The sequence below is a fragment of the Lycium barbarum genome, chromosome 12, assembly GCF_019175385.1.
Source record: "Lycium barbarum isolate Lr01 chromosome 12, ASM1917538v2, whole genome shotgun sequence".
NCBI classification, from domain to species: Eukaryota; Viridiplantae; Streptophyta; class Magnoliopsida; order Solanales; family Solanaceae; genus Lycium; species Lycium barbarum.
The window spans coordinates 71,607,824-71,626,163 of NC_083348.1; the positions used below are offsets into that span (position 1 = coordinate 71,607,824).

The 18,340-nt window shown below is 34.5% G+C and overlaps 1 protein-coding gene and 1 long non-coding RNA gene across 2 annotated transcripts; one reads left to right on the forward strand and one right to left on the reverse strand.

The window, feature by feature from the left end:
* The first annotated feature begins 1,512 nt into the window (after positions 1–1,512).
* Positions 1,513–5,782, forward strand: LOC132621577 (lysM domain receptor-like kinase 3). Its single transcript, XM_060335903.1, has 12 exons — positions 1,513–2,396; positions 2,724–2,763; positions 2,848–2,855; positions 2,966–3,127; positions 3,253–3,452; positions 3,674–3,763; positions 4,172–4,262; positions 4,359–4,510; positions 4,594–4,685; positions 4,774–4,912; positions 5,014–5,112; positions 5,458–5,782. Exons 1-12 carry the CDS (start codon positions 1,769–1,771, stop codon positions 5,620–5,622), a joined length of 1,866 nt encoding a protein of 621 aa, XP_060191886.1. The 5' UTR covers positions 1,513–1,768; the 3' UTR covers positions 5,623–5,782.
* A 315-nt stretch (positions 5,783–6,097) lies between these two features.
* Positions 6,098–9,509, reverse strand: LOC132621578 (uncharacterized). The gene is made up of 4 exons (XR_009575582.1): positions 9,323–9,509; positions 9,011–9,134; positions 8,704–8,914; positions 6,098–6,442 (listed from the first exon to the last, which is right to left on the reverse strand). It is a non-coding gene; the product is annotated as an uncharacterized LOC132621578 (long non-coding RNA).
* Between the last annotated feature and the right edge of the window lie 8,831 nt (positions 9,510–18,340).

The following is an 18,340-nucleotide window of genomic DNA, read 5'->3' on the forward strand; positions in this document are numbered from 1 at the left end:
ATCTGATGGATTTTGACTTGGAAGTTTAAGGTTTGTGTCTAAAGGTCGATAAGTTTATAAAAACAAACAAATATAACTTCAATGAACGCTTTTTTTCAAATTGAAAATGAAGATTTGCTAATGCTGAACGGCAGAATTGATTAATAATAAGAATGAGATTCAATTTTTTTCCTTTAAAAGCTTCAGTTTTAGGGGGGCGGCGGGTGAGGTTTTATGATGTTCAACAATTTTAATACTTGGATGTAAAATGAAATTATGATATTAATTGGTACTAAAATTTGTGGAGATATAGTTTTTCTTACCAAAGTTAAGAGTGTTTTCCCTAAATCTATCCTCTTAACTATGATTAATATGCTTATCAAATTAACTTAATCTAGACCTTTAATAAATAAATTGGACAAATGTCAGTCATCCACCTATATGTTATTAAATCTGTATTGCAAAAAAATACTTTGAAACAGTAACAGGAAAAACAGAAACTAGACATATTCTGCAAACTGCAGAAAACGAAATTAGCAGAAACTGAAAAATACTATGAACAGTATGTTAAATTATATGGAAAAATCAAATCGAGTCCACTGAATTCACAATGTGTCCTTAAGGAAATTATTTCTCTCAATGTACCTGAGGTATTGGAATCTTTCCCCGCAGGATAAAATGATTTACTCACCAAAATAGCGATACAGCAAATTTTGATGACTACGAACCACTTGAAGGTAGTATATCACACGAAAGTTTTTAGAAGTAAAGTTTTTAAGAAGTGCAGAGAAGGAAGAAGAAGAAGAAGAAGAATATCAGAAAATTTCGTAAGTAAAAATTACGAGGATCAACGAAAATGTATAGCCATTTGAAGCACTGTTTGGGAAAAGGTTTGCAACTTTTCAAAAAAATTCAGAAAAATTCCGTTTAAAAACGGAGGGAAATTTAAAATTAATCCGGGAAAGAAACAGGTCGCGGTCAGACACGCGGATCCGAGTCACTAACGGGTCAGGATCTGGAAATTTTAATTAAATTTAGTCCAAAAAGATTATCAATCAATCAGTTGGCCGAAGTCGAGCAGAGCGACGACAACGTGAGAGGAGACCATCTTCTTGACCCTTTAGCAATAAGAAGGAGTGTTTCTACTTTTAAATAGGAGAACTTTTCTTTCCACCACCTGTGAGAAGGACAAATGTTTATTTCATAAAGCAAGAGGGAACAACTCATTTTCCCTCTACTTTTTTTCCCTCCATTCTCATTCAACTTATCAATTAAACCCAACACTATATACTTGAGGAAATTAAGAGAACTGTACTGGAGAGGAGTCAAATCCGGAGACGGCAGGGCCAAAAGATTTGGCATGTTCCGACGTCTACTAAAAGCCAAGTGCATATAAAATGCAAATAAACCAATTATATTGATGCGTTGATTTAAGGGGTCAACTAATGGAATTCCAAAACATAAAATTTTCTTTCTACTTTTCCATCCCATGCCAACCTTTGACTCTAAAGTTCTTGTCTCCCACTTAAAGTAATAATGCAAGAATCCAAAGCTAATTCTTTTTTTCGATTGGACTAGGCCATGTTGGAAAATGTTTAAAAAGTTAAAAACTGAAGCTGTCAACTAACATAACCTTTGAAACAAGAAAAATAACACAACCTTAATACATCCATTGGCATCTAGCTATTCTCACCAGCATTTTTCCCACCAGTAACTTTCATCAAGATTCTAAAAGAGTTCAACAATCTCAAGCCATTTTACAGCTAGTACACATAGAGTTGAAAGTCTGATGATTTTTCAAGAAAATAGAAGGTTTGAGTTAGTTTTAGGCATTTTAGTAGTACTAAACATTTTGTGGGTGGGGGCTAAATCTCAGTGCAGTGATGATTGTGATGCATTAGCTTCATTTTATGTATGGGATGGTGCAAACCTCACTTTCATATCTTATTCTTTGTCTAGCACCATCAAGAATATTCTTACTTATAACCCTCAGATAACCAATCCAGATATTATTCGAACCCAAAGCAGAGTTAATGTTCCCTTCTCATGTGGCTGTGTTGACGGGAAATTCATGGGCCATCAGTTTGGTGTGAAGATCAAGGCTGGTACTACTTATCCAAGAATCGCCCGGCTTTATTATTCGAACCTTACAACAGTTGAAAAGTTGCAGGAGTTAAACAGTTATGATCCTAAGAATGTTCCTGTAAATTCTATTGTAAATGTTACTGTGAACTGCTCTTGTGGGAATAGTCGTGTATCAAAAGATTATGGACTATTTATAACTTATCCTCTTCGGCCTGACGAGAATTTGGTCACAGTAGCCAATAAATTTAATCTACCACAGAAGTTGTTGGAGGATTATAATCCTGAAGCAAATTTCAGCAGAGGCAGTGGTTTGGTTTTCATTCCTGGAAAAGGTATTAATCTCTTTACCAAGGCTTCTATACTCATATTCTTAGGGTATTTTAAGTACAATTAGTCGGATTCGGAAGAGTGTTTACAGTAAGATGTGCAGAAGCATTAAAAGGGAACCATGCTCATTGTATATTATAACGGGAAGGAACAATTTTGCGTACTATATTTACAAACAGTCGTAGTGAGTCTTCAGATGATTTGACTATGTATGACAAATTTAGTGCAAAACTTGGGATTGTCACTTTAATATCTGTTAAATTCTGAGTGTTGGCTGATATTGTACTAGTTTTTATCCTAAATCTCTATTTTTTATACGTATTATGTTGCAGATCAAAATGGAACGTATCCACCATTAAGGACTTCTCCAAAGTATTATCCAACCTCAATGAGTTCTTGATTATTTCTTGAATGCTATAATATTGGTAGCTAATTATTGTTTCTTGCTTTTCACAGCTCAAAAGGTTGGCCCTATTTTAGTGCTCCAGTGGCATCTTTTTCAACTTTTCAAGTTTGAGGTATCAAAAATAGCTTTGAATGTGATTGTAATCTACTAAAACAAATTTCTTGCCAGGAATCTCTGGTGGAGCAATAGCTGGCATATCGGTTGCAGCAGTTTCTGTTGTAGCCCTTTTAGCGGTTTGCCTGTATCTTACCTTTTATAGAGGCAGGAAAACAGAGGAAGAATCGTTTCTTCACTTGGAACCTAAACATAGTAGCAATAAGCGTGTTCCTGGTAATTTTATTGTTTTGAATCTGCTGGTGCATACTTAAACTTTTCTATGAAAGCAATGTGTAGTTCATCCTTTGAATAAGTTTATAACTAGCTACAAACCTTGAAATTTTCCTTAAATGACTCAGGTCATGGAAATTTTGAGACTTCTTCAAAAGGGGGTCCTCTTAATAAGGATGCTTCTCCAGAGGCCCCAAGGATCACCGTGGATAAATCTGTGGAATTTTCATATGATGAACTTGCTAGTGCCACTGACAACTTCAGCACAGCCTACAAGATTGGCCAAGGTGGTTTTGCATCTGTTTACTATGGAGAGTTAAGAGGCGAGGTTCATTGTTATTCTTGTTAGATAGAAATGATTAGCAATTATTTGGATACTCAGGTTGATGATCATCAACTTAGTTCTAGCTGCTTTAATATGTCACACATTGCACCATTCACATAATTGTCTCGACTCAGCAGGCATTTCTTCTATTTCCTGGTCAAAAGTAGTAGCTTGGGTTTTTCTATATTCATGCTGCTAATCTCCTTTGTCTCAATAATATACAGAAAGCTGCTATCAAGAAAATGGATATGAAAGCAACAAAAGAGTTCCTTGCTGAATTGAAGGTTTTGACCAATGTTCATCACTTGAACTTGGTAAATTCATTACTCATATTGATATATTATCTGCAATACCTTGATTATTATAGTCCTCTTTGGCACCTATCTTGAGTTACTATGGTAAAAGATGCCACCACGGATGGTGAATATTACAAATTTCATCAATCTTTTAACTTTTCCATAATGCAATTTCGAAAATTTTGAGTGAACATTTTCTTTTTTCATATGATAAATTTCCTTTTCAGAATTTGCATTACTCAATATGCCAACTCATTCAGTTCTTTGAGCCACTTGCTTGATAATGAGATACTTCTCATTGGGAAAGTCAGGATTGGTGATTAATTTAGTTCTGTCATACTTGAGATTTAGCGGATAAAGAATCCATTAGCCTCATAGATCATTAGAGAATATGAGGTAATATTTCACATGTTGAAACCGTTGCAGGTACGTTTGATAGGATATTGCATTGAAGGATTTTTGTTCTTAGTATACGAATACGTTGAAAATGGAAACCTAAGCCAACACCTGCGTTTAAGTAAGTTCGGTCCTTCTCATTGCATGAAAACTTCATGTCAGCCAAATTTTCAAATGTCTCATAGTTCCATATCCATCTTGTACTTTTCATTTCCAGGTAAGGCACCATTGCCATGGTCTACCAGGGTGCAAATTGCTCTGGATGCAGCTAGAGGCCTAGAGTACATCCATGAACACACTGTTCTTGTTTACATCCATCGCGATATTAAATCAGCCAACCTTTTGATCAACAAAAACTTCCGTGCAAAGGTATGGGAGTTCCAATACTAGAACTGTGAAACCTAAAACCATGCGTATTAACTCATTTGAAGGTGTAATGTTTTGCCTTGCAGGTTGCTGACTTTGGACTTACAAAACTGATAGAAGCTAAAAGTGGTTCATTGAACACTCGTGTCGTTGGTACTTTTGGTTACATGGCCCCAGAGTAAGAATCTATTTTCCTATGGTATTTGTACGTATTATATATCTCTGAACAAGATCAAATTATTATTTTCTACTTGCATTATGTGCAGGTATGGTCAGTTTGGTGATGTTTCTCCCAAAGTAGATGTATATGCATTTGGGGTGGTGCTTTATGAATTAATATCTGCTAAACAAGCTATTATAAGGGCTGGTGAAACTGCTACTGAATCAAAGGGGCTTGTTACAATGGTACGTTTGGATCATTTCTTCACTCACCAATTTAATTATCATATCTAAACCACAAAAAAAGGCTAAAACTTTAACTGTAAATTGGGAGTTTTTTTTTGCAGTTTGAGGATGTGCTTGATGAGGTTGATCCTAGAGAAGGGATATGTAAATTGATAGATCCAAAACTTGGTGATGATTATCCCCTGGATTCAGTCTGGAAGGTAATAAAAGAATATTTTTACAAGTGCATTAATGTTACGAGATTCATATAGCTGGCTTCAACTAGTTTGAGATTTACGCGTACTCATTGATTTATTAACACTAAGGGGAAAGTGCGTTTCTTTTATTTTTATTTTTTGGATCTTTACACAAATAGCAGGCTGGATTTATTGTTTATTTTTCATAACCAGTATGCATCAATATACACTGATTATACACATATCATACATATATTATACATCTGTCAGTCATATTTAGTTAAGCAGTTGGGTGAACTACTATACAGCTTAATTCGTCTTTTTTTTTTCCGCGATAATGAAAGTAATTAGGTTTGTTTCACTTGGCAGGTGGCTCTACTTGCCAAGGCCTGCACAAATGAAAATCCACAATTGAGGCCAACTATGAGGACAATAGTAGTGGCTTTAATGACAATATCATCCTCAAGTGCAGATTGGAACATTGCTGGTTTTTATGAAAACCAGGGCCTTGGCCATCTCATGTCGGGAAGGTAACAAATTCCAAATTGGAGTTTACTGGGCTACTCTTGATAAGGAAATTAGAGCCAGAAGTTTACAGAAGTAACAGTTGTACATTTGTTTACATCAATCTTATGACACATATATAGAAATTTTGCAATATTTTAAAATTGGTATTTAGTGCTTTGTTTGTGTTTTTTTTTTTTTTTGGTTGGATGGGGGGTGGGGGCCGCTTTTCCACTGGGTCTTTTTTTGTTTTGGGGTCCGGGGGCTGGGGATATTTTGCCCCTCTATTACATGTCATCTTATGAACAACGATAAGGACACAGTGTTCTGTAGTAGCCGCTAAAGTAGCCCACGTTTATAATGGAAAAAGATGACAAACAAACAGTGGAAACAGGATATTTTCAGATTTAATATTTTTTCTCATTACTAGGATGCACGGAGCCTAATAATTTGACGTGTAATGAATTAACATTTGCAATATTTATTATCAGGACCAAAGGATAACTTTGCTGTGGATTTTTTCTGTCATATTGCATTAATACCACCAAAAGGTAAAAGTTCATGCAATGGTACGTTCGTTTGAACAGGGCAAAATAAGTAAAGGTAAATGTTTCAACAACCGATAATACATCCATTCCGAAAGATTCACTACACGGGAAACAATTATAGTTGCATTTTTTAGCAAAAAGCAAGAGAAACGCCCCTGCCATCACTAAGCTATGGACGAAAATTGTAACTTTACGCAACTTTTAGTTGACAGTTCCACTCCAGCTTTTCCAAGAATGCTTTCTGCATTAGTATCCGGCCACCGACAATAAGTTTTCTTTGTTATTGTTAGGAAGTCATTCACCTGCATAGACATGCATGGCAAAGAATCGGAGATTATAATAAATTTCAACTGAACAGATTAACATATTTTCAGTATACTTCAGCCCAAATCTCTTCATACTTGCAGGCAATAAGCATTGAGCTGATACAAAGTAAGCGAATTCCTTTCTAAGGACAGTCACCTCTGACAGAAAACAATCCATTATGTTTACTGTGAGGTAGAGGCTTGCAAGTCTCAACTCAAACCTTTTGTGTGCTTCTACCAGCCAATTCACAAGAATTACTCTGACCCTGGCACTGATCTTTGGCTGTGAATCCACGTAGTCATCATGCTAAAAGGCATGAAAACTGGGCAGCTAACGGGTTAAAAGCAATTAGGTAAATATTAAATAGCTATAACTCCACATTGAAGGCCTGCTCAAATCTTTTTGAGCAATTTGCAGTCCCATTTTAGAACTGCCACGCCAAAACTCTCTTTTCAGATAGTAGAATATTAGCAGTAAAAGAATTTAACTCAAGTCAATATTTCCTTCTCTTAAGTGGTTATAGGAGGCCATTTCCTTGTAGGAGTCTCGTGACATATAGTTGGTCCACTATAACTCCTTCGAGAAAGTGACTGGTTCATTTTCTTAAAAAAGTTCCAAAAACCAACACAATACAGATAGAGAAGGCAATACGGTAAGTATAAGACAGTAAGCATATGATCAAACATAAGTTCATTGGTGTGCATAATGTTGTAGTGCTCCCATTTACATTCCTATAAAGCACTTAGGAAATTAGAAAAAAAAATGCTCAAAATACCAATCAAAACAGAATGACCACTATTGGCACTATGAAGCTGTCGAATTGGAGCAGTATGCTCCCATCTCTCCGTAAGTCTACCACTTATTATGAATATAGCTAAAATTTATCGATTTAAAAAATCATGAAAAAGCATTTACAAAATCAATACATACATGGAAAAGTTTTGAACATAATAACACATAAGAAGTGAATCTAATCAACACATACATGGAAAAGTTTTGAACATAATCAACACATAAGAAGTGAATATAATCAACACATACATGGAAAAGTTTTGAACATAATCCATTGACTTGTTACAATTCTACAGAAGCTGCTATACCTTTTTTGTTGTCAAATGGAAAGCAAAAGCCAAGGAAAAAAAAAGAAGAAGAAAAAGAAAGAAAGAAAGAAAGAAAGAAAGAAGAGGGCCAGATAAAAAAGGACTAAGAAGATCCTATTCAAACAAAAAAGGAGGCTCACTTCGCAGGACGTCAAATTTTATTTAGAATCTCACTGAGCAACAACGATAGGAGAATTCTGACCTATCAAGGCACGCAACTTCATAAAGTTCACTTGAATGTCACACCTAATTTCTAGAAAACATTAATAGTGAAGGTTCATGGAGGATTTCCACCACCATTTCACAATACGAAGTAGTTCAAATATTGTTATTATACCACAATATTTCCTATTCTTTTTCCTCCTTTCACCAGCAAATTGTTGAATCACATCACAGAATTTTTTCTCAAATCTTTCTGTGGCAGTTTGCATTGTCATCTTTGCCATTCCACATAAAGCCAAAAATCTGTTCACACACTAAATCTAAGGGACCAAACTATTCATTACATGTTAATATTTTCTTCTCTTATCTCAACGCCGATATAAAGTCCTTCAATTTGTAGTAAAGAGGCAAAGATATCTTATTCTATAGCAATTGTCCTGGAAATGGCTGGCCTTATCAGGAGGGCTTCCAATAAAAGGGAGAAGTCAAAACCTAAAAACTACCGACCCATAGTTTACAAAAAAACATATATAAGATAAAAGTATAATACGTATCACAAGAAGATAAAAAAGAAAAAGCTAGCTTGATTAAATAATGTAGAATAACTTATTAAATACTTTCTCATTGTATAACCAATAAGCATAAAATTGATGTCCACATTAACATCTTGAAAGTATTATACCTCTCTTTTTCCAATCCTCACCTTTCTAATATTTTGTTTTGATGAAGAAGAGGAATACTTTATGCAAAATTGGTGAAATTGATGGAGCATCATTTTGCTGCTGACTTGTATATAAAGGGCATGAAATATCCATTATCATAGACATTGTTGAAAGCATCTAGTTTCATAAAATAGGTTTTTTTTTTTTTCCTTTTCATTTTCATGTTTTATCCTACAATAGTTTGATGTTGTTAACTAAGTTGCAGGCATGGAATGTAAATATAACAACAAGGTTATCCAACATCAAAATAGAGATAGACGATCTTCACCATACCTCTATAAGATTATAAAAGTTGTAAATATCCTCAACATATTCCACAGCAGCGAAGTGATTATCCACATAATTACTTCTACAAAGATCCAACATACTTAGTCGATTGGACAACTATGGAAATTGTCAAAGAGGTAACTACTATCAAAAATCATCCTTGCGAAAAAAGACCTCATTTCATTGATTAGATTTCAGTCTCAGCTTGAGCAGTAACCTGTCAATGTTAGAACGATTTATGGGACAGACTAAAAGTTGAGCTTTGGTGCATGATTAAAACATAGACTTGAACAAAGTTTAGTCGGGCGATTACCTTCTAGCTACAAAAAGCTTCTCAAAATTTATTCCAAAAGGTGGCAAAGCGTGAGGGATGTATCACAAATTCTAGCGTCAACATCTTCGAAGTGCATCTTTATTTCCAATTTGAGACTTCCCACCTAAAAATGGGATCCCAAATAGAGCGGTTATATTCAAAGAGGCCATCAATTATCAAAACTATGCTAATATTTAGAAGCAACCCTAGCGCATTAAACTTGAGAGGATAAATAATGAATATAGAAGTAACCCAAGTACATCAAACTTCAGAGGATAGAAAGATGAAAAGGGTAAATGGAGAATTAATTACCTTCCAATGTAAGCATCAAATCTTGAAAGTCATGCCAAATTTGAACAAGGAAATTCAAGAAATAAACAAATGCAAGAAAATGGGAAATGGAACATTCCAGGTTCTATATTCGTTTGCGAGTGAGAACTTTTAACACTATTTTTCTATACAACCAAAGGGAAACATCCAATGTACCCTTTCTTGAGTGTCATACTTGTAATTTTCTGGAAAATGAAGCCTACACCTGTTCAATAGCCAATTAAATAGGTCCACAAAAGCCAAGGCCAATAAAAATGGTCCCATATTTGACAGTACAATTTGGATACTGCTATGAAATATAGAATGAATGTCCACTACACAAATATAATGTCTCTTTCATTATTTTCCGTCATATTAATGGTTCTTTCATTATCTTCCACCATATTAATGGTTCTTCCATTATCTCATATATTGAATGCATATTAGCACTATAAATAGAGGCATAAATTTTCATATGTAATGTACTTGAAACACATTTTGGAAGAATAATAAAATTTCTCCTCTTTGTCACTCTATGTTTATAGTTTTCATCCTTTAATATTATTACTCTTTTAGCTTCATTTTATAACACGTTATCAGCACGAGACTCTGCCGTTCCGAGCAAATACTTTAAAAGCCTCGAAGGTATTGACTTTCTATTTCCCTTTACTAATGGAAAATCTTACTAAACTTGAATTTGTAGCCTTAGATATATCCGGCAATAGCTATATGTCTTGGATTCTTGATGCCGAAATTCACCTTAATGCGATGGGTCTGGCAGACACCATCAAAGATAAAAATGAGGCATCAAACCAAGACCGTGCCAAGGCAATGATATTCCTCCGTCATCACCTTGATGAGGACTTGAAAATGGAATATCTCACTGTTAAAGATCCTCTTACTCTGTGGAATAATTTAAAAGATAGATATGACCACCTGAAGATGGTCATACTTCCACAAGCACGTTTTGATTGGCTCCATTTAAGGCTACAAGATTTTAAATCTATTAAAGCATATAACTCTGCCATGTTTAAAATTATTTCTCAGTTGAAATTATGTGGTGAAAATATCACTGATCATGATATGCTGGAGAAAACATTCTCCACTTTTCCTGCCTCGAGTATGCTCCTGCAGTAGCAATACCGAGAAATGAAGTTCAAGAAATATTCCGATCTAATCTCACATCTTCTAGTAGCTGAACAACATAATGAATTATTAATGAAAAATCATGAAAGCCGACCCACTGGTACTGCCCCATTCCCTGAAGTGAATGAGGCAAATTTTCGCCATTCTAGGCGTGGAAGAGGTCGTGGCCCCAGTCGTGGTCATGGCCGTGGTCGAGGAAGAAATTTTAATCATGATTCTCGTCTTGCACCAAATAATACCCTTCACCACCAGCAGTGTAAAAGGAAGGATGAAAAGTATGAAGCTGTGCAAAAGCAAAATTCAGAAAATAAATGCTTCCGATGTGGAGGAAAGGGGCACTGGTCACGTACCTGTCGTACGCCAAAGCACCTAATTGTGTTGTATCAAGCCTCTCTCAAAAGGGCAGAAAAGGATGCCGAAGCAAATTTTATTTCTGAAGATAATGTTGAGTCCATGCATCTAGATGTGGCAGATTTCTTTGAACTCCCTGAAGGGAAAATAGATCATTTGATCGGTGATGGATCTGTAAAAACTTAAATATTTCATACGTGTCGTTTGTATGTGGTTATGTTTCCATGTTTATGTAAATAAAGTGTGTGTAATGCTTTGTTTAAATAGTAATATATGTAATAAAATGTGTGTAATGCTTTGCCTAATCATAATATCTACTTCGATATTCACTTTATCTATTATTTCATTTTGAAGAATCTATGGAAATTCCTCAAATTTTATTTGGATCAATGACCAATCATGAAGATATTTGTGTGATTGATAGTGGAACAACAGATGCCATATTCAAAGATGAGAAATATTTTTCTCACTTGCATAGAAAAAGGGGAAATATTAATACAATTTCTGGCAATTCGAAATTGATTGAAGGCTCCGGAAGAGCTACTATATTTCTGACTAAGGGGACGAAACTTGTTAAGTTTCAAGGATATCCGCCGTAATGAATATCACGCTGAGACATTAAACGAAATAAATGATGAATGTCTTGCCATTACAAAGAATGTCTCCGGCCAGAAATATGTTTTGGAGAAATTGCCAACTTTGTCTTCTGGTCTGTATTATGCAAAAAATTAGTACAATTGAAGCACACTCGATCGTAAACCAGAAGTTTAATGATTCAAGTACTTTTGTGCTTTGGCATGACCGAATAGGTCACCCTGGATCAATAATGATGAGACGAGTTATTGAAAATTCAAATGGGCATCCACTTAAGAACCTGAAGATTCTTGAAAGTGGTGAATTTTCATGTGCTACTTGTTATCAGGGTAAATTGATAGTTAAGTCATCACCAATGAAAGTTAACATTGAATCCCTTGCTTTTCTAGAACGTTTACATGAGGATATATGTGAACCTATTCATCCACCTTGTGGGTCATTAAGATATTTTATGGTCCTAATAGACGCATTTTCAAGATGGTCTCATGTGTGCCTCCTATCGTCTCGAAACCTGGCGTTTGCGAAATTATTGGCACAAATAATACGCTTAAGGGCACGGTGTCCGGATTATCCCATTAAGGCTATACGCCTCGATAATGCCGGAGAATTTACGTCTCAATCTTTTGATGATTATTGTTTATCAGTAAGGATAAAAGTTGAACATCTTGTAGCACATGTTCATACCCAAAATGGCCTTGCTGAGTCATTTATTAAACGACTACAATTGATAGCAAGACCACTACTTATGAAAACACGGTTGCCCACTACCGTCTAGGGACATGCTATCTTACATGCAACATCTCTTATTCGTCTCAGACCAACTCATTATAATAAATACTCCCCGTCACAATTAGTATTTGGTCATGAACCAAATATTGCTCATCTCCGAATCTTTGGTTGTGCTGTATATGTGCCTGTAGCACCACCACAGCGTACTAAGATGGGCCCCCAAAGAAGGTTAGGTATATATGTTGGGTTTGAATCACCCTCTATTATTCGCTATCTTGAGCCATTGACTGGAGATTTATTCACTGCCCGATTTGCAGATTGTCGATTTGATGAAACAAATTTTCCACAATTAGGGGGAGAGAGAAAAGAAATCAAAAGAGAAATTGTGTGGAAAGTTCCATCACTATCTCATTTTGATCCACGTGCCCCCATATGTGAACAGGAGATCCAGAAGATCATTCACTTGCAAAAAATAGCAAATCAAATGCCAGACGCCTTTACTGATTTGAAAAGGATAACTAAGTCACATATCCCTGCAGAGAATGTGCCTATCCGAATTGATGTCCCAAAGGAAAAATCTACTAGTGTCATAGCCTCTGAATCTCATGTACGCCTGAAGCGTAGTAGGCCATTGGGTTCTAAGGATAAAAATCCTAGAAAAAGAAACATGAAAAATGATCAAAATGAAACTATGAAAGAATATCATAAAGATATTCAAGATCTGACTAATCCTGATACTCCTGAAGATATTAGGGAACCCGAGACTCAAGTAAATAAAGAACTATCATTGAGTTCTTCTGGTGATGGGATAAATTTGAATCGATCGAAGATTATGGTGGATAATGTTTTTGCATATAATGTTGCACTAAATATTATGAAAGACATTGACGATCAGGAACCCCAATCTGTCGAAGAATGTCGACGAAGATATGATTGGCCAAAATGGCAAGAGGCAGTTCAATCAGAATTGAATTCACTTGCCAAACGTGAGGTTTTTGGACCTGTAGTCCAAACACCTAATGGTGTAAAACCAATTGGCCATAAATGGGTTTTTGTGCGAAAAAGGAATGAGAGAAATGAAATTGTGAGATACAAGGCACGCCTTGTTGCACAAGGATTCTCTCAACGACCCGGTATCGACTATGAAGAAACATATTCACCCGTTATGGATGGCATAACATTTCGATATCTCATCAGTTTAGCTGTACATGAAAACCTTGAAATACATCTGATGGATGTGGTTACAGCTTACCTTATGGCTCACTTGATAATGAAGTCTATATGAAAATTCCTGAAGGATTTAAAATGCCTGAAGCAATTAACTCAAAGTCTCGGGAGATGTATTCAATCAGATTACAAAGATCGTTGTATGGTCTAAAACAATCAGGGCGCATGTGGTACAATCGCCTCAGTGAATACTTGGTAAAAAAAGTTATATAAATGATGCCATTTGTCCATGTGTTTTTATTAAGAAAACAAAATCAGAGTTCGTTATAATCGCTGTTTATGTTGATGACATAAACCTAATTGGAACTCCAGAAGAGCTCCAAAAGGCGATTGAATATTTAAAGAAAGAATTTGAGATGAAAGATCTGGGAAAAGAAAAACTTTGTCTTGGTTTGCAGATTGAACATTTGACAGATGGGATCTTTATCCATCAATCTGCTTATACCGAAAAGGTTTAAAAACGATTTTACATGGACAATGCGCATCCTTTAAGTACTCTAATGATTGTTCGCTCACTTGAAGTGAGTAAAGATCCGTTCCGACCTCAAGAAGAAAATGAAGAGCTTCTTGGTCCTGAAGTACAATATCTTAGTGCAATTTGTGCACTTATGTATCTTGCTAACGCTACAAGACCTGACATAGCGTTCTCTGTTAATTTGCTAGCAAGATATAACTCTTCTCTTACACGAAGACATTGGAACGGAGTTACGCATATATTGCGATATCTGAAGGGAACTAGCGATATGGGTCTGTTTTATACTAACAAATGTAGTACAGATCTTGATGGTTATGCAGATGCAGGTTATTTATCTGATCCACATAAAGCTCGATCTCAAACAGGCTATCTGTTTACATGCGGAGGTACTGCTATATCATGGCGATCCACAAAGCAGTCCATTGTTGCTACTTCTTCGAATCATGCTGAGATAATAGCTATTCATGAAGCAAGTAGAGAATGTGTGTGGTTGAGATCAGTGATACATTTCATCAGAGAAAGATGTGGCTTGAAGTGTGATACAAAATTACTCACAGTATTATATGAAGATAATGTTGCATGCATAGCTCAATTAAAAGGAGGATTTATAAAAAGAGATAGAACGAAGCACATTTCACCAAAGTTATTTTTCACACATGATCTCCAGAAGAAAGGTGATATTGATGTGCAACAAATTCGTTCAAGTGACAATCCTGCAGATTTGTTCACCAAATCTTTGCCAACTTCAACTCTTGAGAAGATGATATTCAAGATTGGAATGCGAAGACTTCGACATCTGAATATTGGTCTTCGTCAGGGGGAGTGAAATACGCGTTGTACTCTTTTTTCCTTAACCAAGTTTTGTCCCATTGGGTTTTCTTGGTAAGGTTTTTAATGAGGCAGCTCTCAAAGCATATTACTAGATATGTGTACTCTTTTTCCTTCATTGAGGCTTTTTCCCACAGGGTTTTTCCTAACAAGGTTTTTAACGATACACATCATTTATGGACATCCAAGGGGGAGTATTATGAAATATAGAATGGATGTCCACTACACAAATATAATGCCTCTTCCATTATCTTCCACCATATTAATGGTTCTTCCATTATCTTCCACCATATTAATGGTTCTTCCATTATCTCATATATTGAATGCATATGTAGGACTATAAATAGAGGCATAAGTTTTCATATGTAATGTACTTGAAACACATTTTGGAAGAATAATAAAATCTCTCCTCTTTGTCACTCTATGTTTATAGTTTTCATCCTTTAATATTATTACTCTTTTAGCTTCATTTTATAACAGATACTATCTTCTCTATCTCTAGTTCTCTACTATATAGAAATAACAGTTTGTGTGGGCAAACATGGACGAACACTACTGTTATAATTGCACCAAAAGTAATGTTAATTTGTACACTTGGGCTAGCCAACTTTTCTTTTTATCCTCCCACTTGGGTCCATGCGATTGGTAATATTTTGTAAATTTTACTGGGCATAGCTTACTATGTTACATATTTATGGAACATAACTATACTTTTTAATAATTAAGTTTAGTAGCTATAATATTATTTTTTACAACTTATAACTATCCACTTTTCTACCAATTAACTTACTACTACCCACACCCCTATTTTTTAGCTGCACACTTTCTCTCTCTCCCTCCTTTTCCTAAATATACATTTCTAACTCCCATCTCGCCTAATTTCGTGCTTTTCAAATCAGTGTCTGATTTCTTTCACTTCCTTCTTTTTCTCTGTATTAACTGCTCATTAATTTCAACCCTTTACCGCCACAATTCAACTCTATTTCCTAAAATATGTAAGATTCTCTGTTATTTTTGTGTTCTCCCTCATCATCTTTGTTTCTTTTTGGGCTTACTAAGCCACAAATTTCATCTTCCCTGTATTCAATGGAAATTTAAAGTTGTTTTTGTTTTTTGTTTTGAGGGATCCGTGTATCATTCATCCTCATGTCGTTTTAGACCACCGTCTTCTCCGGCGTGATCTGACCGGCGTCAGTCGTCTTCTCTTTTCCAGTAAGATCTGTAGCAATTGCATGGTCAAATCTGTAGCAATTGCATGGTCAAATCTGTAGCAATTACAAAGACCAGCCTATTTGACACGGTCAGATCTGTAGCAATTAAAAAGATCGGCCTATTTGAACAGAAAATATTAAAGACCAAATCATTTAACCGCCATGACTGTTCCTAGATGTCCTCCGCCGCCGGCCACCGGAATTTTTGAATACAGATGTGAAGTTTTTGTTATTGGACAAGAGTAAAAATGTTCATGTTCTCCAAGAGGTATTTTTTCTTATTAATGACCCTATTTTCACTTCACCAGATATGTATTTTACTTGCATTTTAAGTATATTTTTATCGTATTTTTCGATGAACTTCAGTTAATTCCCGTTTTTTCAATTCACCAGATCTATATTTTGCATACATTTTAAGTATATATTTTTATTATTTCAATTAGTTTGTGTTTTGAACTTCAGTTAATTCGTGTTTTTTCAATTCACCAGATCTGTATTTTGCGTACATTTTAAGTATATTGTTGTCGTATTTTTTATTATTTCAATTAGTTTGTGTTTTTAATTGTGTGTTATATATTTTTTCTACCTAATTTGTTACTTGTAAATTTATGCGATTTTGAATTTTTGTTTAATTTTTATCAAAGTATATTTTTTAGTATATATTCAGTGTATTTGAAGTGTATTTTTACAACACAGTCACACACTGTTGTAGTGACAACCACAGTGCATTTGACATTGATATATTTGCATTATATTTATAGTATATTTTCAGTATATCTTAAATGTGTTGTTATTTATTGTGGTTAATTTGTTATTTTTTCATATTTTGTTAATGTAAAGTTTCAGTATATCTTGACGCATTCCAGCTGAAATTGATGCAAAGTTCCTCCGTATGAGATACGACGCAAATCGACAAGGCAACCCTGAATGCATTTATTGATAACGAGCAACCACCAATACCTGTCAAGGCTACCGTTGATTATGATGCAGTGATTTTAGTAGATGTTCAGGAGTAGATTTGCAGACAGAACAGTTTATGTTTTAAGTGGTTTTTTTTTTTTCTCCAACTTTTTTTTGATGTATAACATCACCGTTGCGACATTATTTTTATGAAGATTTTAGAAGAAGTTTTATGTCTTTTGGTAATGATCCCGCTTGTTGTATAGTCTAATCGTAGATTTGAATTCTGTTTTTATTACATTTATATTTTTCTTGTATAGTTACTGCTAAAAAATTACAAATTGCATTTCAATATCAAGTTTGTATTTTCTACATGTTTTCACTATATTTTATTGATGAACTAGGAAGAGTTCTATGCATTTTCTCTATATATTCATGGTACACTTGAATTCATTATTGAACCATAAAATCCATTTTTCTGTACAGTATACTTCAAAAATTAAAGAACAATTTTAATACTTCTAAAATACATACAAAATACAAGTGAAATATATTGTAAATATATTAATTACGATTCAAATTTTACGGATCAATTAGAATACACTCAAAAATACAATCATAATACAGATAAAATACAGTGAATCAAAAGTAACCCTTAGGGATTAGAGTTTTTTTATGGAGTCAAGTTTTCCCAGCTTATTAAAGTTGCTAAATAATATTCAATATCAGCTTATTGCACTCAATAACTAATATTTTTTGTAACGAACATTTTCATTTTTAATAATGTAATTTCATTGAATATTTTTAATAACAAACACAAAACCGATGGTCATAGCATCAGGAGACAATCTCAACTTGTCACTATGCAATTCAGTTGATGAACAAATCAAGCTTTGCATGATTTATGGAACATTAAAAAGAGATTTTTTTTTAGTTATATTTTGGGAAAAAATATGAAGAGAGTTTTTGAATTCAAATTTTATGTGAATGATTAGATGTTGAATGAGATATGTGATTAGATATGGAAGAGAATGAGATTTGCGTGATTTATGGAACATTAAAAACAGATTTCTGTTTAGTTTGAAAAAGTTTTTTTTCCTTAAATAGAGGCATTATTTGCTCAACAATTCCGTGTATTGAGTCTGTATTTTGGCTATATTTATGCGACGCGTCCAGGACCTAAATATAGGAAAAACCAGCTACGAATTGGAAATAATGAATTTGTAGTTATAGCTTGTTAGAAATAGCTAAAAGGTAGTTATTTGTGAAAATTTTACTAATATTTTCTCTCATGTATACACGTGTATCATCCTTTAATTGCAACCCTTCAACTCTCCTCTTTTGACTGAGACGTTTTTTTTTATTAGGGCAAAAAACATATATGTACATGGTAAGGGATATATTTACAGGATATGACGATATTTTTTAGTTTACAAAATATATTAATAGACTTATTACATAATCTATACGAATTAGGTCAATTATAAAGAAACATAGAATACATTAAATAAGGTAAGGAAATCGTTTTACTTATGTTATCCACTTTTCTCTCTCCATTCA